The sequence below is a fragment of the Empidonax traillii genome, unplaced genomic scaffold (assembly GCF_003031625.1).
Source record: "Empidonax traillii isolate 1590-97213 ecotype Southwest subspecies unplaced genomic scaffold, ASM303162v1 scaffold65:size4453928, whole genome shotgun sequence".
In the NCBI taxonomy this organism is placed as follows: Eukaryota; Metazoa; Chordata; class Aves; order Passeriformes; family Tyrannidae; genus Empidonax; species Empidonax traillii.
In genome coordinates this window covers 1674497-1698814 of record NW_020955258.1, presented here as the reverse complement: position 1 = coordinate 1698814, position 24318 = coordinate 1674497, and the positions used below count along the sequence as shown (strand labels likewise).

The window sequence follows — 24318 nt, the reverse complement described above, 5'->3', positions numbered from 1 at the left end:
TCACCTTGACCAAGCCAATTGAGTCTGTAATGAAGTTAAAGGTTGGGCAATTGCAGCTAGTTGAGTGCTCAGTTCCAGCATAGGCGGGATTTTATCTGCAGGAATTTTGCTTCTGGCTCTCAGCCTGATTTAGTCCCAGAAAGGAGTGAAACCAAAGCTGTCCAGGCCATCTTTCTTTGTGGAGGAGCACACTAAGTCCCTGTAAGTTTGTTTTGAGGTTGTTGCTTGCCGATATGCGCTTTGCAGAACAGGAATGAGTCACATGAGGATCATTCTGCATCCAGCAAGCTACTTCTCCTTTCAACTCTCCATTCCCAAACAGAAGATCTTGTGACAAAGAAGAAAGGCAGATTCCTGGCAGCCTGGAAATGGTTTTTCCCACCCTGGCCCTGTGAGAAGAGCTGTAGCATGTTGTTCAAACAGGTTGATACAAAGCAAATAAACAGTCAAAGAGAGATGGGCAGTTTCTGTAAATAGCAGCATGCTGGCCAGAAAGGAAGAGAGGAGCAGGAGAACGTGGGTGTTAGAAAGCAGCTGAAGAACAAGATGTACACGTAAAAGCTGTTTGTTTCTTCACAGCACGCAGAGCCTGATACTACTACCTTGCCTAGTCATGGCCTAGAAAATATGAAGGAATCTGTTTCACCTTCCATCCAGACCTTGCAACAGTCTTTTGTCTCTGTACCAGGAGGCAGTTCTTCTAACCCTCCACTGGACCAGTCAGATATCCAGGAACCATGCCAGTGGGAAGGTGGAACATCTCCAAGTAGGGTTTAGCAAAGGCAGGTTGCAGTTACAGGGTGTACAAGAATCAGCAGGAGTGAGTGCCATTACCCAGCTCTTACGCAGCACTTCTCATCCACAGAAAATCTTTGTTAACACCTAATAGAAATTACTGTCCTAGTGCTAAGTACTGACCATGCTTGTTAAAGGATCAATGTGGTGTCCTACCTGCTCACATGGATTGAACACTGTAAATTTAATGCTTGGCGTGTGCTTGGCCAAATCTCACATGGATACTGGAATAAAGTAAGGTGTGCCAATTAGCACAATGGCAGTTCAGGAGAGAGGTCAGAGGAGGAGGAGAGTAGCTCCAGGAGAGTTGTATCTGAGCTTCTCCCATGCCAAAGGAGTTTTGTGGAAATGGAGGTAAATTGTGTCCTACATTTTGCATGCTGGCTGTAAAGTTGGAGTGGATGTGTATGCAATAACTTACGTGAATTGCAACAGAGGAAGGGACCTAACCATAGCCAGACAAAAGAGATAAAATGTACTGGGGAGCTGTGGTGTGATGTGAGAGAGTTCCAGGTACCTGTCTGGAAGACGTTCTGTGAAACATGCAAATACCAAGAAGTGGTTTTTTGTTTGTTGCCGGCATCCTGAAGCGGCTCCCTGACAGATGGTTTCATTGCCATTTCACCTGCCTCCGCAGGTATGACTACATCGAGATCCGAGATGGGGACAGTGAAGCAGCAGAACTGCTGGGCAAGCACTGTGGGAACATAGCACCTCCTACTATCATCTCTTCTGGCCCCTCTCTTTATATCAAGTTCACCTCAGACTACGCACGGCAAGGTGCCGGCTTCTCTCTGCGCTATGAGATCTACAAGACAGGTAAGTGTCTTAGTCAGTGCCTGTCTTCCAGGCTGTTTGTCGTAGTTCTGTTCACAAGATGATGTCTTTGACCATGTTTTCAGTGTGATTTCTAGCATGTTATCCAGACATAAAGGACTTTTTTTTTTTTTTTTTTTTTAATTTAAGTAAGCCTATGCATCACATTTCCAAGAAGGTAAAGATATTAGTGGCATGTTACAGTGCATTTTTGGATCACAGTGTGGCAGTAAAAGCGGAAGTTCTTCCTAAAATGCTCTCTTGTATTTGAGGACTAGAAACATGTATCTTTTCTCCCTGACGTGTGGAGCTTGTTAGTGCTAGGGGATTGTCCCTCTTTAGAAGGGCATGGAGCTCCCCCTCCTGTGGAGTTGCATTTCAGGGTTGATCAATGACTCTGTGTTTTTCCTGCCTCGAAGTGGGGTTTGTAACTGGGGAGCTCTGGTTTTTAAATGATTGCTGTCAGCAATGCTGTCAAGGTCTGAGGCAGTGCCTTTACAGGCTGATATAAGAGGAACTATTCATAATTCTGTTTAATACCAAACTATTATTGAGGAAAGGAAAAGCTGCTCAAAGGCATTTTAATAGTGTTTCTGTCTAAATATTTGCCAGGATTTTTGTGTCTGGGAAGAAGGAGGCTTGAGAAAATAAAACCCTCTCTATGTGCACACGAGAACAGTGTGCCTGCGTGCCAAGGGAACAGGAGTGTGTTTTGCATGGATACGCGGGCGCCTGCCCTGTGCCCACATTCCTTTGGTGGTGTGTTGGAAGAAATCACACATGCGGCTTTCATGTCATTGCAGCCAGCATGAAAAAAAATGTCCATACCCGGTGAAGAACCAGAAAGGAGCACAACAGGGTTACTTATCCAGCCTCTTTAAAGAAAAGACAGGGAGCACAGGCACCAGAGGCCTGGGGCACCCTGTCCCATCTGTGCAGCAGGCAGAGGTGTTCAGACAGCCCACAGCCTGGCCACAGGTAGATGTGAATGTGGAGACTTTGCTGCAAGAGAATGAGACTCCCCAAATTCATTGTGAAATGATGAGGACAGGAGGTGTATGAAGGTTCAGATGGATGAGGAAAGTGCTATTGCTGGTGGTTGCCTGGAATGCTTAACTGGCCACTGAGCTGCTGTTCAGCCGGTTCACCACTGCTGTTAGTTGATGGTTAGGATGCAGATTAGTCCTGAAAGCATTTAGTGGTTCAGCTGGCTACTGGGGTTTGCTAAAGCCAGTTGCCAGGACAAAGTATGGCAAAGGATGCCTGTGTATAGGTGGGAAGACCCCTGACCCATCTCAGCCCCCCTTGCCTCTCATTCTGTGTACACACCCGTGATGAGCCCAGCACACTGTGCTGAGTTGTGCCTGACCTGAGCTGGGGCACGGGGCACCCACTGACCTGAGTGGGGTGGTGCAGCTGGCTGAGGTGGACAGGCCATGCTCTGGGAGGGAATAGCAACCAGGAACTCTCTGTCTAGGTGGGAGCCAACAAGGCACCAAATTCATGGGGAAAGGAGATGTTGCTGGTAGGAAGGAATGGAAGCAAGGGCTGATCTGAAAGAGTGCAGTTGTTGGATACAGGCTGGAGCTCAGTTTGTGTCTCTCAGTGTAGGTTCCTGCAGCACTGCCTTCAGGTCTGAAGTGGTATTTGCGCTCCTTTTGCTGCCTCCCTCCCTGGTCCCCCCGCAGACAGTCATCCTCTCCAGAAACAACCATGCTTTCTTCTAGCTGCACCCCATGAAATCCAGCCTGGCAAGGAAGATTTGGGCAGAGGAGTATGGATGAGCTTGTGATTAATCCCATCCCACATCTGCACAGCCCTTGTCCCTGCCAGGGCTCCCAGAGAGGGCAGCGCTGGCTTCGAGGCTACCACACTACAAACAAACCTTGCCTTTTGTTGGCAGGCAGGCAGGCACGGGCCAAGTTTCTGTCTGAGCTGTCAGGGAAACCAGCAAGGGTGTCACTGGCTTTAAAGGTCATCAGATTGTCATTGTCCACATCAGTAAAGGCAGCAGTGCCTGCAGATTCCTTCTTTCTTAAAGGTGACCTAAAAAACCAACTCTTTTCAATCGAGCATCTACTTCCACACCTTGTGCTACATTTCCTTTATCACAGTGTGAGAGAGGAGCAATCTGCATACAAACAACCGCATACCAGTCTACAGTCCCCTGATGGGTATCAGTGAGCGGTCTGTGGGCTGACAAAAGAGCTGCCTGCCCTGGCTGGTCCAGCCTCCCTGCTGCTCCCTTTGTGAGTCAGTTTGGCAGGGCTGGCCTGAGCTCTCCAGCTCTGGGCATCAAAGTCTCTCAGGCTGGCCCTGCTGCCGAAGCCAGCATGAATCCCGTTGATTATCTGCAGCTTCCTTATAAAAAGCTGATCTTTGTGTTTGCTGCTATCAGCCAAAATGTAGACAAAGATGCCAAATGCGATAAGAGCCCCACATGAGGAAAATGTCGTCTAATGCGGTGTCATAGTTACGTCTTTTTCCTGTCTCTAGAGGACAGTTCCTGACTCTGGGTTTAGTCTTTGATTTTCTCCCTAGCTCGGAGCTTGTGTTATTTTCCCTATTTATCTGTTTGTCTTTTAAGTTGTTTGGAACGAAGTGCACCCTTATCCCTGTTCATGGCATTATGCTGTGATTTGTGTTTGGCCTTATTTTTTAACTCTGCATTTTACCCCACAGGTTCACACCAGAAAAGCTGGCTGCTTCATTAGATAGTCAATTAAGAGCCTCTCCTGAGTAGCTCTCCAGCCAGGCACTGCATAATGCAGTGCGAGATCCTGCTATTACTGCGGGCTGCTGGCCTGACTCCTGTAGGTTAATGCTGAATTGAATAACAAGTCTCCCATTAGTCCTAGGAAGGCTTGTGCTGCCTGGAAGAGCTGGAGCAGAAGGGTTTGTAGAGGAGAAGGAGAGTGTTCTGGTAAAAGTGAAGCAGAAACCTTTGCGAATGCTAGTGCCGGGTTGCAGGAGTGACCAGCAGCCTCTCTTACATCCCCTTTCCCCTCTGATAGCTCCAGGCTGCAGATTTCTGTTGTCTATTGTCCACAGCTAAAGGGTTTCAAAGTCACCGTGGTATGAATACCACACAAATTCCCCTTTCCCCAGCCACCCCGAGGCACCTTGGCTGTGTGAGAGGGGGCACGGAGCAGGCCTGGCTGCAGTTGAGGCCAGTGTTGAGGTCAGCAACAAATAAGAGGCAACATTGTCTGCCCTCCTCACCACGCAAAGGTCTTCCTTAAGGATAGAAATAACTTGCATTTCTGGTGTGGATGGCTTGTTCTGTGAAAAAGAAGTCTCTGTTCCTGTTCTCAGCAGAAACCCCTCTGCCATGGCCCCTGTTACCCCAGTATTGCCGTAGCCACGTTGTGGGGATGTATGCTGGAGCTGGCCCATGTCCCTTGCGTGGGTCTCAGGGGGCTGCAGGCAAACTGTGCACTTCCTGAGGGTTTACAGCTAACAGTGGAGACACTGGCACCCTTCCCCAGGCCCTTTCACTGGGTAAATATTTGTCTTTGATTTTCTCAAGAGGAAACTGAGGCACAAATGTGGGTGCCTGAAGAGTGACGTTTTCAGGAGACTGGCCCCTGGGGGCAGCTTTTCCAGAAAGAATACATCTCGTTACTCCTTTCTGCCCCATCCCAGACATCTCACTCCTTGAACAGAGGCTCCTCCATCAGACCTGGAACCGCTGTGGCCCTTTACTGCATGGCTGCAGATGGCAGCTGTGTCAGTGAGGACTACATGTGTCAGCTCCCTGTGTGCTGGCTGGCATCTCCACAGGCTCTGGAGCAGCACACACAGGTCTGCTGGCACACACAGGTCAGTGTTTGGGGGCTAGGTTACAGTGGAGAGGGCCAGCTGGGGAAGCCAGGCCAGCTCAGTGTGGCCTTCCTTTCCACCACCACCAGTGTGGGGGATGTGGCAGGATGCTGACCTGCCAAACTGCAGCCATGGCTTTGGATTGGCTCACTCTTTCAGTCCTTTGGTTTTGAGGTAATTGTCAGGGAGGGTCAGCAGTGGTGCACAGGTTACGCTTGCAAAGCTGTCTGAGGGATTAAGAACCATGCTCTCCACCTCTCACTTCTTGAAGGAATTCCCATAGTTCTTTACAGGACATTTCCAGAAATGAATACACAGCCCTGCTAAGCTCAAAATGGGGTTTCCACAGTGTCAAGTTGTTGGCATTAAGCTGCATTGTTGCTAAGTCTCTGGGTTTTTTCCTGCTGCTACAGGCTCTGAGGACTGCTCCAGAAACTTCACTGCCTCCAACGGCACTATTGAGTCTCCAGGTTTCCCTGACAAGTATCCACACAACCTGGACTGTGTCTTCACCATCATAGCCAAGCCAAAGACAGAAATCCTCCTCCACTTTGTGCTTTTCGACCTCGAGCACGACCCACTGCAGGCAGGGGAAGGAGACTGCAAGTACGACTGGCTGGACATCTGGGATGGCATCCCTCAGGGTAAGCCATGGAGTGCTGTGCTGCTATCCTCAACCTTTCTTGGTGTTTCACAAAGCTCCAAAACTGTGCAGTCTGTACCTGAACACCAAAGGTGTCTAACCTCAAAGGTGCCTGCAGCATGCAGCCTGCTTTTGGGGCACTCCATGGCCCGCTTGGGGACAGTGTGCTTACAGAAGACTGCGTTCATTAAACCCCAAACTACTGCTCTGTTGTAACTAACCACTGATCTGAAAAGCCCCATGGGACACTCCAACATACCACTGGTCTTCCCTCAGGGAAGGGCAATGGGTTCATGCAATAATGGGAGAACATCGCTACCCTGTATCACAGAAAAACAGAGCATTTTGGAGCATTTCCCAGCACTTGCAGAGCAGTGCCTGCTGCGGTGGATATTTCTGCATGGCATACTGCATGGCACCAGGCCAGTGGATATAAAAAATAGCCCATCCCTACAGCCTTTCTTTTATCCCAATCGGTCCTGCTAAGGCATCCCTGCTGAGTGATGCCCATCTGCTGATGATCCAGGAGGCTAGTGGAAAAGTAGGCATTACCTTTGCTGCTCTTTCTTTTGCAGTTGGCCCCTTGATAGGCAGGTATTGTGGCACTAAGATGCCATCGGACATCCGCTCAACCACCGGCGTCCTCTCTCTCACCTTCCACACGGACCTGGCTGTGGCTAAGGATGGTTTCTCTGCTCAGTACTACTTGATACATCAGGAAGTCCCAGAAAGTAAGTTGGAAATGTGGGTGCATGACTTAGTTCTGTCACCTGTTTTTCCTATTTTTCATTTGGCACGTGCAGGCAGCAGTGTGTCCAGGGGCTGGTTCCCCACCATTTATGCAGTTTAGGTGTGTACACTTTTTCTGATAGAAATGAGATTTCAGTAAGAATCTCACTTTCTGACTTTTTTTTTGACTTTTCACTTGCTTTTGAAGTCTTCTCAATACGTATTGGGCTAGAATCCTTCATGGATATGCTCAGCCCAAAGGATTTAGAGGAAGACTTCAGCCCAGTGTGTGCAGCAGATTCTTTAAAGCATGGGGGAAAATACAATCTCTCTCTCTCTCTCTCTCTCTCTCTCTCTCTCTAGTCTTCCAAAGATTCACAGCCCCAAACCACAAATTGGAATTTCTTGGCTGTCTAATTAAAAAATGCTTAAAGCTCTGAGAATTTCAAGCCAAATTTTGTTTTATAACCCTAAATAAGGGAGGTAAATTGATGTGGAGTGAGGAAGTAAGTTGTGTATTTTGAGAATGAAGAGCATTTTGATTCTTTGTGATAACACTTCCAGGCCAGGAAAGGTTCCATTTGTTTTCCCTTGATATTTTTGCATCAGAGCTACTGTCCTTGACCTCTGTTCTCAGTGAATTTTGATGCAGCAGAAGAAGCCTTCAGTACGCCCCTCAGTCCCAGAGAAGGAGAAGGAGTCCCTGACCCGCTGCTGAAAGCCTATGATAGACAGCAGGATAGAGTAGGGGTTGTGCAGCACCAGGGCAGTAGGGTTACAAGCTCTTGCACTGTGACTGAGTAAGGGAAGTACTGCTGAGGCTGTGAGAGTTATGGACAAGCATGAGCTCTTCACTATTACCTACTGCCATACTCAGTTGATCTGTTCTTTAATCCCTCCTCTATTCTGTTCTTTAAAAGAATGTGGGAATAAGGTGTTAAAGCTTGAAAAATCAAGCACAAGAGGTGTTAAAGGGCTATGCCTGTTTTTATTTATGGTGGTATAAATGGAAACTTTAATAATACCACTGACATCTTAACTTGGTCCATCATTTCTACTCAAGGTTGACTTAGCCACATTAAAAACACAGGCAGTTCAGTGGAGCCCCATTGGTTTACAGCAGCAGCCCTCTTGGCCCCGTGCAATATTTTCAGTCACAGGACCGCTGACGTAAAATATGTAAGATGTGCCATAAAATTGAGCCAATTTTGACTTTTAAAGCTTTAGAAGTGAGGAGATCCAAATGAAAGCATACCAGAGCCTTTCATAGCCTTGTCTGGTTAATTCCTATGGGCCTGATACCACCTATAGCACATGCACATAGACAATACAGACACACGTCCATACTCTCACACACGCACAAAACCTTTAGACCTGCCCGTTCCAGTCCTTGATGTTCCTGCCAGCAGCACATCAGTAAGCACCCTCCTGATGTGTCTGTCTGTACCCCTTACCTTGTCAGTGCTTAGGTTTCACCTACAGCCTTCAAGAAGATGGGAACTTCGTGACAAGAGGACTTGGGAGAGCTTGGTGGAGGTGGAGGGAGGGAAGAGACAGAATTATGTCAAAACTGAGCAAAGGTGAAGGAGAGAAAGAAAGATCTGGGCTGTATTAATGTTCAGAGGGCCATCAGCTTTTCAGTGCCATCTGTGAGCACGCACAGCCTTCAAGATGGTGCAGATCTGTTCATCTTTCCAGACAGGCAGCTTTGCTTCAGGGTTAGCTGGGGAGATTAGTTCAGGGCTGCTTTTCACTTGGGGGTGAAGTACTGAGGCTGTAAACTTATCTCTGTGTATGTGTGTGTCTGCTCTAGACTTCCAGTGCAATGTGCCTCTGGGGATGGAGTCTGGCAGGATCTCCAACATGCAGATCAGTGCCTCCTCCACCTACTCAGATGGGCGATGGACCCCTCAGCAGAGCCGCCTCAACAGTGATGACAATGGCTGGACTCCCAATGTCGACAGCAACAAAGAGTACCTCCAGGTATGCACCCTTTCCAGCCTCCTCGCCTCTTCCCCCACCAAATGGAGTGTCATGCTGTTAAACTGACCCTTGACCATAAGGCTTGTTGAATTTTTTATTGCCTATGTGGCTCATGGGGAGCAAACAGCAGGGGAGCTGCAGTGCCAGGGGCTGGCTCTTCCATTAGCTTGCCCGCCCAAGGACTGATTCAATCCTCTGTCCCTCTCCCACCCCCTCCTTCCTGCCCAAAACCTTGATGGACTTTCCAGCAGACTGACAGAGTCTGAGAGACCTCTACCACTTACAAGGGCCACTGACTCCAACACTGGCCTGAGGATCAAAGTCTCCAGGGGGTGTGTGGAAAAACAAGAATAATATTTATCTCATCAGTGATGCAGGGAGAATGAGCAGGCTAATGTCAGGTGGGGGCTGACAGAGCAAAGGCTTTCCCTGCGAGCTGGTTAGAGCCACAGTCTGTCCGCACAGGGCTTCTGGCTGTGTCACACTGCCGGGAGACACTGCTTGCTAAAGGGCACTGGGAGCGGGAGGTGGTGAATGTCATTGCCTCTAGCAGACGTCTCATTCTTCATTCATGGCAGGGCTACTAAGCCAGCTCTGTTGACCTTTCTCAACCCACGTTGTAAAAAAAAAAAAAAAAAAGGAGAAAACCAACAAGGGAAAACCACGAACTGCAGCACTTGCTAATTGGATTATTTTACATGGAAAAAGTCAGTCTCTGTCCTGCTTTAATGGACATGAGCATCTGTGCAGATCCTGCTGCTTGGTCTGAGGCAGGAAGAAGGCTTTATGGTGGTCCCATGAGTGGATATGAAGATCATTAGTAATTCTTGTCCCATGGTTCTTATCCTGCTTAAGTCAGCCTGAGGAGGTTGTGCCTGTTGAACTGAGCACTTAGAGAGAGAGTGAGACAGGCTGAATTTGCACCTTTTCGTTTTTCAAAGACAGAGGGAGGAACTAACTAGCCACCCAGGGCTCTCACATGTTCACCACTCTCTCTCTTGTTCCTTTTTCCCCTTGAAAGGTGGACCTCCACTTCCTGACTGTTCTCACAGCCATTGCCACACAGGGTGCCATCTCGAGAGAAACCCAGAAGGGCTACTATGTCCGTACCTACAAGCTGGAGGTCAGCACCAATGGGGAGGACTGGATGATGTACCGACATGGGAAAAACCACAAGGTAAAGACCTTTTTGTCTCTTTTGATTGCACCTTGGTGAGTCTTGCAGCCAACAGGAGGGAAGAGAACAGAGAAATTTTACAGTTCCAGAGGGTTTAATCTGTGAGGGACCCTTTTTCTGATGATGGCTGAAAGACTGATGATGTTTTGAGCAGAAATAGGCCTTTCTCCTCTGCACAGCAATGAGGAAACATATTCCTTGGAAAACCTGGCTGCTGCTGCATCTTTCGTGGTGGTGAGACTATGTTCTTTGACTGCAAATGAAGAAGAAAATGCTTTCACAGCCTGTGTTTTGCCATACAAGATTCATTGAGCTTTTATGGTCATACACCCGTCTGCATGCTGGGTTAACAATCACAAAACCACATGAAACTGTAGTTCAGGAGTTACTGAGGCCTGGAAATGAAAGGGCACAAATCCTAAGAGGCGATCGCACTGTCCCAGAGAACAAAATGAACAATAAATAATGAGAAGCAATTCAGGCTGCCAGAGCTGTGGGATCTGTGCTAGCAGGCATGGTCAGCAAGGGTGCTTTGAGCACTGGGAGCTGTGCATGCTCTTGCTGTGTTTCTGGGACACACAAGAGAGGTGGGAGGGAGGGTAAATACGGGTGGTGAGCTGTTTGAAGCCTTGGGGGTGCTGGTATGTGGCCAGGAAAGATAAACTTGGTGTGGTCTGCGTGGAAGCTTTGCTGTATGGGCAGGAGGGTTAAGGCAGCCACGGTGCTGGGCTGGTTGGTCCTGCTCTGTCAATTGCCTTGGTCATGTGGTTGTCCGCTGGTTAAGGGTGCTTTGAGAAAGTGCTTCCCTGCTCTTCTGTGGTGCCCACCAGCTCTGCTGCCACATTCGGGTCCTCCCCGCTGATGTGCCATAGTCTGCCTGTGTGAACTCTGTGCCTGGGGTCCCACACACCTTCCCCCACACGCACGTCCCCGTAACTTCTGATTGCTCAGCACTTCTGTTAAATTAGCTGTCCTCTCCGTTTGCTGGCACAGGCACTTCTCACATGAAATGCAGTAGCCTGCCTTGTCCAGGATTCATCCAGACATTTCCTTCCTTCCGGGCTCTGTGATTTCCCCTTCCCCACATGTGTGTCTCAGGTTCAAATTCCCTCTGCTTCCCAGAATGAGTCGTCTCTGTGCAGAGGTCCCTATCGGGGTCTCATACCTCCAATATTTGGAGTATTTAAGCTCCTGGCATGCCAGTGAGGTGGTGTTAGTCCTATTTTAGAGGTAGAGAAATGGAGGCATAGGGCAGCCCAGTACAACATAGGAGGGTCAGCAGCTGGGCTGCCCAAGGTCTCAGGTGGACTGGCTCCAGGGCAGTAGTTCATGGCAGAGCTCATGTATACCTCTAACACAGTGGCCATGGTGTGGGGACTCTCCCAGGACCCACTGGTCACAGTAGAGCTTTCTGTGAACCAGGGCCATCAGGCGGGCACCTTGTGCTAATGGGTGAGTTTGTGGTCTCATTGGGTCCATTTCTGTAAGCTGAAACAGGCAGGAGGCTGGCATTATGCTAGGCAGAGAGATGGGCTGAATACACAGCTCAGTGTTTCAAATAACCACTAGCAATAAATTCACCTTTTGGAGTCTAACAGTAGCGGGAATCTGGCCTGGAGGGTGATTTTAGTTGCAGAGAGGCATAAATATCCCATCCTTGAGGTCCTGGGCATTGGACACTTAATCCTCAGCCAGGGTGGAGCAGGCTGGTTTCAATGCTGCTGAGCAAATTTACATCGCTCCAGCGAGACCCTAAACCCTGGTTGGTGTCAGTCCAAACCAATCCCATAGCCACGTGAATTGCCACCATTTCAGGATTTGGCCTTGAGTCCCATCAGTTTTTTTCTGCTCCGTTTTCTCTTTTCATAAAAAAAGAGGAAAACCCAAACCTCTTCTTTTTTACTCCTTTATTCCGGTCTCAATTCGTTCCCACGTTCTGGCCTCAATTTAGCAGACACCTCCCAAGGCTGGAGGATAAGTAATTGCTTTTTGATGGCTCGCTTGCTCCTTGCATCTGAGTGACTGCTTTCCCTCCCAATCAAACAACTGTCTGCCAGCTGCTGAGCCGTGGTGAGGCCAGGGCAATGCTTGCAGGCCTGGTGCCGGTGGGCTTTGGCCCCACATTCCCTGCCCACATTAATCCCCACTGTTCCTGCTTTAAGCAAGCTCCCAGATGTCTGTATTCAAGGCGCAGATTCCTCCCTGCGTCAGTGCGGTGCTCCGCACAGTTCAGGCTGCAACGGTGGAGTGAACCATGCCAAATAGATTTGTCAAGTCTGCCGCAGCTTGATTTGGTGCCATAAGGAGCAGGGAGGGAGGGGAAAGTGTGGACAGACAGGGACTCTCTACTCCTGTATATACATGCAGATATATACATATATAGAGAGAGAGAGTCACATACATATATACACACATACGTATATCTGCACATACACCCATATATATGCACATGCACACATAGGCATATGGGGTGTATCGAACGCTGCTCTGAATTTCTGCCGGCTCTGTGGGCCAAAAGCAAAGCTCTGCCATGTATGGGTGGGTCAGCTAACATTAACATCTTCATCAGAGAGCTAAAGCAAGAGAAAACCAGTGAGTGTGGGAGGGGTGGGGAGGGGATGATGTTCTCTGCAGAGGATGGGGAGCTCTGATCTCCTCTCTTATGCCCCCCGCTGCCCTGGTATTTCAGATGAGAGTTGAGCCAGGGTGTTTCCGTGCAAAATGTGATGGCTCACCTTTGAGTCCCCAGCTGCTGGCACTCCACAGCAAGGGAAACGGGAAAGGCAGGATGGAGCAGAGGAAAACGTGATTAATATGTGCTCGCAGCAGGCACGGCTGACTGGGCTGTTTCCATGCCAAGCGTTCCTGTGTTTCTGGGATGGGGAAGCAGTGGGAATGCAGCCGGCAGGAGTGGAGCCCTACTCTCATACCCACCCCTTCCCACCCACCCCATCCCTGCCAGGCTTTCCACCTGTGTGGCAGCCCGCTCCCCACAAAACCCAGCCCAGCACACCCCAGATGTCCCCCTGTCCTTTCCTCAGGGGTGAGACCAGGGGGAGAGGCCAAGCAGGTGACCTGGACAAAGATGATGAGCTGTCCTCCTATGTCACATGAGAGAGGAGACAGAGTGGCCACCACCACGCGTTGCCCCATACTCACCCCTTATTACTCACTAGCATGTCCCCATGGGACAAGGCCAAACAAACCCTGCTGTAGAAAGGCTAGTCTGGCTTTTTCCCTCCCTGTTGCATCCACCTCTGTTATCTTCCAGGCAGCAGCTCTGGTGTGCTTGCCAAGATCTTATCTATTGGTTTGAAAATGTCTTTAGAAAACAACAACTCTTCTTGAACTCAAGGAAGGAAAAGAGCACCTGGCAGGATTTGACCTTTTGTTTTGGGCCATTTTCTTCACCTGGCAGGATTTGACCTTTTATTATTGTCCATTTTCTTCGGACAGATTCAACTATGAGGATTTTATCAAAAAACAAAGTGCTCATCCATTCTGATCTGCCTGCTTCTTTGTAGGTCTCAGGTTCCAGCTCCTGTGTGGTCTGAGCCACTCTGTCTTAATAACTGCAGAGATCAGCTCACTGAGATCATCTAGTGGGCGAGGGACTGGGGGATGGAATGGATTTCAGGATTTGGGGGGCGTTGGGACCTCGATGAGTGCTCTTCCTGCCTCCATTGGTCTGTGTGTAAAATGAGAGGATGTGCACCTGAAACGTTTGCTTCCAGAACCTGTAAAAGTCAATGGATGAGAAATGGCAGCAAGATCCAGCTGTACAGTTTTCATTTCCTACTCATTTTGATGGCTTTGTGCTTGTTATCCACTAACCTTCCTGGGTGGTAGTTGAGGTGGTGGGTGCACAAAGGTTGAATTGCTGCAAAGAGCCAAATATCTCAGCTCTACATTGAGCTGGAGACATCAGAGGTGTTTGGTGCTGGCAGGCAGTATTGATGACTCTTCAGAGACCCTTGTGCCTTCTCCTAGGAGTGTTCCTCTGTCTTTCAGTTCTTAATCGGGTCTTCTGTATTCATTCACCTGGGGAGAGAGAAAAACTTTCAGTTCTGTGGGGTTTTTATTTGGAAAACTCAGGAAAAGCTTGCATGATCAGCCACAGTGCCACAAGTGTTTCTGCACAGAGACATCACGGTGCAGAGGATTTGCCCAGAAGCATCCAGGTCCCAGCCTTCCTCTGCTGCTCTTGCAGGCAGGACAAAGACATCAGGCTTTGGGAAAGGCGGCCTTGCGCATTCACGCTTGGTGCAGTACCAGGGGAGAATTACAGCCCTGGCTTTCCTAGCAAGGCTGAAGCTTTGTATTTCTGGGCCTGATATCTCCTTTGCAGGCTAACACAGTGCCACTCCTCCTGTCCCTGATGACTCCCAAATCTGAGTGGAGCCTCTCAAAGACATGGAGCTGGCAAGCCCAACCCAGCACACTGTGCCTTGCCCAGACGCTGTGCTTTGTTGAATGTTGCCAAGTATCATTTTTCTTTTAACTCCTTGTTCCTGGATTTAATAAATCCAGAACTATCCACCCTCCGCTTGAGCCAGAATTCTCCTACCATCAAACATGCTCCATTTTATGCCTTTCCTATCTGACAAGGAAAATAATCTCCCCTACTTTTCTCCTTCATGCTTCTCTGTCTAAATCCTGAAGCCTTAATCCTGTTAGCATGCTCTGTTCTAGGGCTCTGTCTCCACAGGAGTAACATAATCCTGCAGTAAATCTAGTGGGCCCAAAGAGACACATACATACAGACGAAGGCAGGGCTGCTGCCATCCTTGGCCTTCTCCTCTGCCTCCCTCAGCTCCTTTCTTTAGCTCCCCAAGAAACTACACAGTGGCCAAGCAGCATAATAAATAGAGCAGAGGAGAGGTTACCCCCTCTCCCCTCCGTGATTCACTGCCTCTTCAATTTCATGGTACTTTTTGTCTCCCTGTCCTTCACTCCCTTCACTCCAAACTACCAATGGCACAATTCCCATATCCACTGGAACTAACGTAGCTTCAGAATTTCCCCCATCACCCTATGATGGTTCCAGCATATCAAAAATATAACTTGTGTTGGTGCAGATCTTGCTTGTGTATGCACATGGAAAACTTTTACAGTCCTCCTCTAGCCTAGACAACATCTCCCACCACTTGCTTTCTGCAGCAAATTAATTAAGCAGGTCAGGTCTCATTGATTCTCAATTTAATTTTACATGTAGACCTGCTGTCTGGACTAAAACGGAAGTAAACATGTAGTATATGGGGAGGAGATGGGCAGCTTTTTGATGCAGCAGAGGAAACGAGTTCCCTTGACTGTTTCATGGAAGGTGCTTTTAATTTGTTAATGGTTTTCCCATCCGTCTGCTGGCACAGTCACCCTTCAGTGTGTGTTCATGTGCATACGCATGTGTGCTCTCTGCTGAGTGTATATCTATTTATCTATCTATCTTCCTAGATCACAGCCAGGTATTTTTTTTTTCCTGCTGGTGTAAATTACTGTGACTTCTTATACTTCGATGGCGATATGTTGATTTGCACCATTCGAAGACTTGGCTCAAAATATGTGCTGAGTGGGATGGGAAGCAGAGAGGATGGGAGGAATAGCAATGTTCTATTTTGGTAAGAGGGAAGAAATCTTTGCTTTCTTGGCACTCCCAATTTCACACATTTTCCTGCTAGTTCTTCCTATGCTGTGAGTGCTAATTTGAGGCAGGATGTAGAGCCTGTTCAAGTCAATGGGACTCTCTCCATGGTGTGCTGGGGCTATGAGATTGGCATTTTCAGTGCAGAGAAACCACACACACAGGGTCAGACCCTGGTCAGCAGCATCAGGACCTGTGGGCTTACAATGCATTTCCACTTCGGAAGGAGTCTGAAAGACTAGGCACTCGGGAGGACCCCAGGTCTCTAACAGCACTAAGCAGATGCGCTCTGAAAATGGCCATTTTCTGTTGTGCTGAACGGGGTGCAAAGCGATGACGTGCTGTGATCATTTGGGGCTTTTCAGAAGGAAGGTACAATGGATCCTGCCAGTGCAACTGAAACCAGAGTTGGAAGTCAGGTGCTGATTCTGCCCTTTCAGACTGGCAATCTGGAGTGTCATGGCCCAGATTCAGAGTTCATAGCTTGTTGAATGTGATCTAGCCTGAGTAAATAATCGTTTTCTAAATCTAAAGCAGAATTGAGGTTGCTCTCCTTGGAAGCAAGTTGTTGTGACCAGGGTCATCTAAGAGATGCTTTCAGCAATGCATGCGGTAATGATAAAATTTTTGGGCTAAGTCCTGCTTCTGCTTTCTGTCAAGCTTGACTGTACAGAAGTCAGCATCAAATTATGCTGGTGTAAATTTGGATTCTGGCCCCTGATGCTCGTATGTGCGAAGTGAGCTAAAAAAGAACAAAACTTGAAATATGTTAAATCAAAAAGAGCAGCAAACCTCGTCAGTGACTGTTAAACATGCTGGTCCATATGCAACCTTTGGCTCATGGAGTCTTCACACTGCTGATTGTAGGAAGTGAATAAAGGTTGCCAGGAGGAGACTCCACTGGACTTGCTGCCCTTGGGCATCTGCTGGGGCCAACCATCAAGAGCCACCCTCTGGGACAGAGGGACCTTTGGCCTGACCTGACATGCTGCTCCTTGTGCTAAAATAGTTGCACCAGCTCAGATAAACATTTCCTGTCCTCCGGTGTTAGGTTCAGAGGTAAGGTGTTGTGTGTCAGCTTCTGTGTTGGCATAACGCTGGAGGCCTTGCTGTGGTGTGTAAATATATACTTTCAGACTCTGTGTGTGTATGTTGCCACAGGTTTACAAGACATGCACACACAAACAGAGACACACACACACACGCATTCCTGGAGAGTGTTTCACAGTAACCACTCTTCTTATAGCCCTCCTGCTGGAAAAAAAGGTTATTTGGTGTCTGCTGAGCAAGGAAAATTATGGGAAGTGGGGTCAGACAGGATAAAGTAGGATATTAAAAACATATAAACCATGCTGTGTTGCTAAACGGTAGCAGCATGATATATATTCTCTAGATTAGCATTTCTGCTCAAGTTCACATCAAGCCCAAATCCCAATTACCAGCCAGATTTGCAACCAAGTCTCTCTGTGGGGCGGCTGTTCCCTGCCTTGAAGGAGTGTCATTGTCCCAGGCTGGGCAGTGATGTGCAGGGTCAGCCCAGAGCTAACCGGGGTTCTGCAAACAGCCATCGTCCCTCCCTGTAAACGCCCTGGTGGGCTGGATCTGGGTAGAAGAGCGGTAACATGTGCTGTCTGCAAGCCTAGAGCCACAGGAGGCTTATAAAATGCTTCTTAAGTGCTATTTAAGGCAAGAGGCCAGGATACTGCCTCACCCCTTTTTCTGTCCTGGATCACAGGGATCTGCAGTTGAATTGTTTGGCTCTTGCCTCCAACAGGAGATTGGTGCCAGAGATTGCACTATCCTGCTTTCCTCTGAGATAAACTTAGTGGGAGCTCCTGTGCTTAGCACGCATATGCGTGGTAGGAGCCTGCAGAAGAACCCAACCAATAACTCAGTGTGGATGTGGCTCCTGGCTGAGACCGAGGATGCTCTAGCCCTGTCCTGAAGAGCCTGCATGCTTGGAGGGAGAGCCAGCAATGCCTGCAGCCTCGGTCTGTGAGCTCTAGAGCTTTATGCTGGGGCAGAGAAAGGGCGGAAAATTATCCTTGGGTTCAGTATTTAGTTTTCTTCCCTGCTATGGCTTTGCAGCCTGAAACAGAAACACAAGTATGCAGTCCTTGTCCGGTCTATTAAAAAAATGGGCAGAAGGGGTGGATCTAACATCCATCTGGTAGTTATTGATTATGGCCATCTGGTAAGGCAGCAGCCTTTTCATACTGTGTGGGATCATAAACTCTCCCGAAAAGCTGTCTCTCTGTGGTGGGCTGTCTCCGTGTGGCAGGGTGCATGTGTGCAGGAGAGGCAGAGGCAAGGGGCTGGCTGAGACAGCAGCTTGTCACCCCAGGCAGAGGTGGTATCCTCCCTGCTCACATCACTGCTTGCACGTGATATTTTGTGGTGCAACTCAGTGCAAGGATGTGTCAGGATGTCAGCCTGTTTTCCCCGTGGAGGGGAGACGAGATCTCTCACCGCGTTTGCGGACACCTGGTCATTTGTGTTGGAGCAGCTCTAGGTTTGGGGGCAAGCTCAAAGCAGCTGAGGACTGATAGTCCAAGGTGCCTTGGGGTGCTGCAGTGGGACAGCAAGCTCTCCGGTGTCTTGCCTGATAGGTGAGTCCATCCATCATACTGTCCTGCCAGTGGCTCAGATCTCACTGCCACCCCCTGGGTGCTTGCCCTGGTTGGAATCTGTCCCTGAACAGAAAGCCTCTCCTTGGTATTCCATGCTGAGATTATTTTGACTGCTGATCTGGTGAGGATGTAACAGTATTTTTGCCCTGTCTCCCTTGCAGACGTTTCAGGCCAACGAGGATGCCACAGAGGTGGTTCTCAACAAGATCCACAGCCCACTGCTCACACGCTTTGTGCGCATCCGTCCCCAGACCTGGCACAATGGCATCGCCCTGAGGCTGGAGCTATATGGCTGCCGCATCACTGGTGAGGGTCCCCTCCTCCCCTTGGCCTCAGACCCTCCTGTCCCTCAGCCTGTCCTGAGATTCTGTCCCTTGCTACTGTCATGGCTGCTTGGGGTGGGAATTGTGACACTTTGAGCAGCATGGAGGCACCTATGGTGTGGGATGCACTTGGAGAGAAAGGCACCCAGGTCCTGGCTGCAAAGGGGGAAATGCCCAGTGTTGGTGTTGGTTTAGTGTTCAGAGCTTAAAGCTGTGGAAGGAACCACCAGCATCTCCCTTCAACAGCTCTGACTATTCATGTCCTTTCCTTCCCTGCAGATTCACCCTGCTCCAACTTGCTGGGAATGCTTTCTGGCCTCATTCCTGACTCGCAGATCTCTGCCTCTTCCATCCGAGGCTACGACTGGTCTCCCAGCATGGCCCGCCTGGTGAGCAGCCGCTCGGGCTGGTTTCCCCGTGTCCCCCAAGCCCAGCCTGGGGAGGAGTGGCTGCAGGTGGACCTTGGTGTCCCAAAGAATATCAAAGGCGTCATTATTCAGGGGGCTCGTGGAGGGGACAGTGTGACCACCACCGAGTCCCGCTCCTTTGTGAAGAAGTTTAAGGTGGCCTACAGCATGAATGGAAAGGACTGGGACTTCATCCAGGACCCCAAAACAATGCAAGCCAAGGTAGGCACTGTCTGGTACAGCTGCAAAACAGGATATGTTTCTGCTAGCTTCAGTCTGCCCAATGGGATATTGGGAAATAGGCTGTCCACTCCCACAGAGACCTTGGGAGTTTGGGTTGTCACCATGAAATCCCAGGTTGTGTCCCCTGGTGCTGCTCCCCATCTGTCCTAGAGGCTGTAGGTTCCACCTTGCTCCAGGGATAGCAGTTTTCATTTCCTTCTGTGGACCAGGCATGGGGATGTGGACATCACCTTCTGGTTCTCCCAGCTCCTGCAGGTCAGAGCCCACAAGATGGTGTGTTCAATTATGTTTGACGCGAACTAATTAAGTATTTTAAGAGGAAAGATGTGGCTGTCATGCTGCACACCTCTGAAAGAGGAAGATGAATTACAACTTCTCTCTGGGAAATTTACAGTATCTGAAGTCTCTTTGCCACACTGATGTGGCCCTGAAATTCCCCATATTTTTCCTGTATTGTTGGAATTCCCCATAATCTTTCTGCTTAGTGGTATGAAGTGGTAGGGGGCCTGAGGAATAAATAAATTCTCTGCTACTGCATGCTCTGTTTTTATGCAAACTCATCTGCTTAAAATTTGGATAAGTTTTATTTTTTCCTGATCCTACAAATGAGGGCTGATGCTATCTATAGCCCTCTGTTTATTCCCCACAGACTTTAGTTCATGCGTGTGAGCTGAAAAGCATCAGTACTTGGACTGTGAAGAAAACCCAGCATTTATGCTATCTTAGAACATGCAGTAGCTTCCTTATTTACCAAAGGATGAATCTGATCTCATTTATATGTGAAGTTAGTGGATATTCCCCAGACTTCCCCTGCAGGGATTAGATCAAGAATCTGACCTCTGGATTCTGAGCAGAGGCCAGAAGAGATTGTGCAAGTTTCTTAGAAATAGCCTGTCTTGTCCTCTTGAAACTGGGAAGGAACAGCCCAACTTCTGTTCAGCTGGGCTCGATGGCCAGGAGTTGGACAGCCAAACTATTTCAAACTGTGACTACGTCCTGCCAGACACAAAATACAAGGTTTGACCGAGAGCATGTGAGATGCACACATCTCTTGCCTTTTCTCTCTCTGTAGCTTTTTGAAGGCAACATCCACTATGATATCCCTGAAGTCCGAAGGTTTGACCCTGTTCCTGCACAGTACATCCGAGTGCACCCAGAGAGGTGGTCCCCAGCGGGAATAGGAATGCGTCTGGAGGTGCTGGGCTGTGACTGGACAGGTAGGAACCCCTACATCTCTGCCCACTGGCTGCACTGGGGCCACATCAGGCACTAAACCAGCAAGGTGCAAACTTAAGGTTATTTCTCCTCCCGCTGCCCTAGCTCGAGGCCATGCCGTGGCAGGGCGACTGCAGCCATGAAGTCAGGACTTGCAGGGTGGCTTGGCCCCATCTTTTTTATTTTCACCTTAAAAAGATTTGGCTGTGATGCAGGATGTAGCAGCAATGTCTGGACCCCGTTCGAAGCTTTCACACAGAGCCCCATGCAGAATTTGTCCCCGACTCCTCTAACATTCCTTTCAGATATTTAATCTGGATGTTGAGCAGCCTTTCCCAGTCTCTATGTTAGAGAACATTTGGGCTATCTGGTCCCAATAAGTAAGACGAAAAGTAGGAAGAGAAGCAGAGGTGCAAAGAGGGGTGCAGTGACCAGTACAGGTATCTTGAGCTGCCTCAATAAGGCTTTTCTGTAAAAACAATGGTCCCTTTATTATTGAACCCACTGTGAAAACCCTTTTGCAGACAAGGTTGGGGATTTAACTCTGTGACATCTCTAAGACCAGGGAAGTTTTTTCACTTTTGACCACCTGTTTTTCACACATGGTATGCCTTGCAGCCACCACTGTTTTTAATACAGAGATGAAAACTGTCTAACACACTCACTGGGATCAGTAGAGGTTGTGCCTCTAACCCTCTGAGGCTCAGTGCTGATGATTGCTCCATAGTTTCATCCCCAAAAGCAAAAAATGCACCCCACAGGTCATTTGGTCTGATGCTAACTTTTCAGTGCCAGAGGCTAGTTGTCCCATTTTTTAATCTATTTTATTTTTTAATAATCTGCTTAAATCTGAATCTGGTCTCCAGATGTCAATGATAAAGAAGTATGATTTCCATTTTATAAACACATCTGTAGAAGGCATTTTCTTGTAAGAATTCCCATTCCAGGAAGCTTAAAAGGCATAGAGCTTTTGTGGAGACTTTAGTACCATTTCCTCCTGTGATATGCCGCGAGATGCATTACAGTCTCTTAACAGCAAATCACACAACACACATACACACAATGAATAATGATAATTTGTCACTTTTGAAGTCAGTGGTAAATATCCTCCTGGACTGGGAATCCGTGGTAAATTATCTAAACTTTAAATCAAGATTAGATCTTAATTTAAATCTTACAACATCTTAATAAGTTGTGGGAAATGTAGGTGCCGTGGTTTTCATGCAAGCAATGGCAGCTGAGGCTCTGTGATGAAGTGATTGGGCAGCTCCCACATTGCTGCTTCCTGCAGTTTCCAGGAGTCTCCAGCTGCCAGATCTCTGCACACTCTTGCTGGCTGGTGCATCACAGTACTGCATCACTGCCATAAAGGGAGGCAGTCACACAAGACCTCCAACCATGTGCTTGTCAGCCCTTCCACTGCACTCCTCCAAATTAGAGAGTAAGAAGGGTTTGTTGTCCTCAACTTCTTGTGCTGTTTTTGGTCCAAATTTTCTATTACATCCATGTCCACGCTCAGTTTCAATATCAGTAGCAACAGCCCATGTTTGTTTTCCAGGCAGGGTGCTTTATGGTCATTTCCTTGTCTGGGTAATAATTTGCACTTTGTAATGTTTAAAACTCAACTGCCAAATCACAAATATCCATAGCTTTATTAATCTACAGGCATTCAGCTTTGTAATCAGAGCAGGGCTTCTAATCTTGTGGATTCACCATGTCATAAAAGGCATTTATATCCCTGATGCAACCTGGGGAGCAGAGATAGCCCATGGCATTATCTGCATGCTTAATCCGGGCTGGCTACATGCAGCAGTCCTTGACAATGGCAAGATACAGCCCCCCTTTGCTGGGAGGACCCAGGCATGTTACAGAACTGACTGCAAAATCCCAGGCAATCGCACTTGCTTGGGAACAAGATTAGGAGATGGTTTAAAACAATCTAATTAAAAATATTTTCAAGTTAGGGTCTAAACCCACGTGCGCCCTGCCCAGCTGCTACTATTTCTTATCAGCAATAAATATCTTAATTACTGAGTTAAACAGGTATCAGCCACAACTGGGCTCAAAACTAGTTGGCTAGTAACAATAATTGGGAAGCAGGCAGTCAGCTATTGGCTTCTTTCAAGGACCTGCCAAAATTTTTCCTCAGAAGAGTGGAGAATGATGAATGTTCACTTGCAGCTGGGTTTCTCTCCTTTGAAGTTCCAAACATCTGGTTTCAATTGCTCAGTGACTTTGCATTTTGATTAGCAGTTACCACCAGTCACACAGACACTTGCAGGGCCAGGGAGGGAGAGAAAGCGAGCAAGCGAGACCTCTCTTTTTCACTTTCCATTTCACACATGACGCTGTCCTGCCTGCTATTTTCATTATCTCTTGTAACCATCGTGTTGCGGCTCTGCCATGGTAACTGATTTTTCAAGATATATTTCTGCGGCTTGTCCAGGGCAATGCAACACTGTTGATTTACATCCGCTCAGCATCTGTGTCCCATATGGGACTTGGCTTTCAAGGTCCTTCCACATTGTCACATTTCAGCCATAAATCTCAATATACAGGAACAACAACCTAAAAAAATGTACCAGCTCTAAATAATTCGCAGCTTTTGATATGTTGCCTTCACCTGCTGCTTTTTCTTTTCTTTTCTTTTTTATGACATTTTTCTGTGCCTGGCTGCTTGCAATTTGCTTCTTGGTTGCGTTTGGAGTTTTATGGGGTTGTAACAAATTTGAACTTACAAATTAAAAGACTTTGAGGTTATTTGGTATTTTATCCTGAACAAAAGACAGACACTGGGGAAAAAAAAAAAAGAAAAAAAAAAAGTAAAAAAAAAACACAGAGAGTTTATGTACAACATGTTTAATAACAGGAAAATAAAAGGGCTGAAAGGAACCTATGGAAAATATTCAATGTATTTAGCCATTTCCTCCTGCTTATGGCTTTGTTAAATGATATCCTGAAGGGTGCCGACAAAGAAACACAATCACACATAACTGAGCAAAGCTGGTCTTTTTAAAAGTGGAAAGAATCAAGCCTGCTGTACTCCACTTAATGCACCCATAAAAGGAGAGTTTGCTGGAACCTAATGTCATTTACTGTTGATCTTAATATCTTTCTCTTTCTTGCTTAAATTTCCCCTGGCACCTGCTTGGAGGTTGTTTCACATGGGCCACATTGGAGAAAGGGAAATTGGACAGAGACCCTTTGAAGGCATAGTCAGGAGCCTGAAGTGTGAAACCAGATGCTTTCTGCAGCAAGCCAGAGCGCACTAGGGGATCCTCTGGGTCCGTTTGCGGTTACCTCATTTGTGGGTTTGAGTGACTTGTTTTATAAATTGGCACAATTGTTGGGAATGTTGTGTATGTTTTTTTAATGTGTCATATGCCTTTATGAAAGAAAAGGATGTTCTGCCTGTGATCTCACTTATCCAGTAATGACAGCTAAGTGGATTGCCAACACCAGTGTAGACTGTAGATTAAAAAATTAAGAGGAAAAAGTCGTGTGTCCAAGGGGAACTCAAAATCCATAGAACTCCCATATGGAAACACACAGTTCACTTGAAGTTCAAACCATGCTGACATTTGTAGCACGTGGAAATGTCATGGTATTCTTGTTTTATCTCTTTCTGCCATTTTAAGAACATGAGAAAAAGACTTTTTCTTTTGTTTCATACTACCTAGGCTTCTTGTACTGTCTGTTGCAAACAGCATCTCTACTCCTTTTCTTTCAGATGTAAAGCCCACTGCAGAGACACTGGTGCCCACCTTGAAGAGCGAAGAGACCACCACCCCATACCCAACTGATGAAGAAGCAACCGAGTGTGGTGATAGCTGTGGAGATGAGGAGGGTATGTATCAGAGCAGCACATCTTTATCTTAATAAGTGATTGGTTAAGAG

The 24318-nt window shown here is 47.8% G+C and overlaps 1 protein-coding gene across 3 annotated transcripts in view; it reads left to right on the top strand.

Annotated features, from left to right (window-relative positions):
* NRP2 (neuropilin 2) overlaps nucleotides 1-24318 on the top strand; it is an 89094-nt gene that overhangs the window by 27197 nt on the left and 37579 nt on the right. For all 3 annotated transcript variants that reach the window (XM_027880188.1, XM_027880187.1, XM_027880189.1), the window contains exons 3-11: nucleotides 1433-1614; nucleotides 5847-6077; nucleotides 6652-6807; nucleotides 8619-8788; nucleotides 9810-9965; nucleotides 18395-18539; nucleotides 18836-19185; nucleotides 20279-20423; nucleotides 24152-24268. In XM_027880188.1, coding sequence (XP_027735989.1) covers nucleotides 1433-1614; nucleotides 5847-6077; nucleotides 6652-6807; nucleotides 8619-8788; nucleotides 9810-9965; nucleotides 18395-18539; nucleotides 18836-19185; nucleotides 20279-20423; nucleotides 24152-24268 — 1652 coding nt within the window. The remainder of the gene's footprint in view (nucleotides 1-1432; nucleotides 1615-5846; nucleotides 6078-6651; nucleotides 6808-8618; nucleotides 8789-9809; nucleotides 9966-18394; nucleotides 18540-18835; nucleotides 19186-20278; nucleotides 20424-24151; nucleotides 24269-24318) is intronic.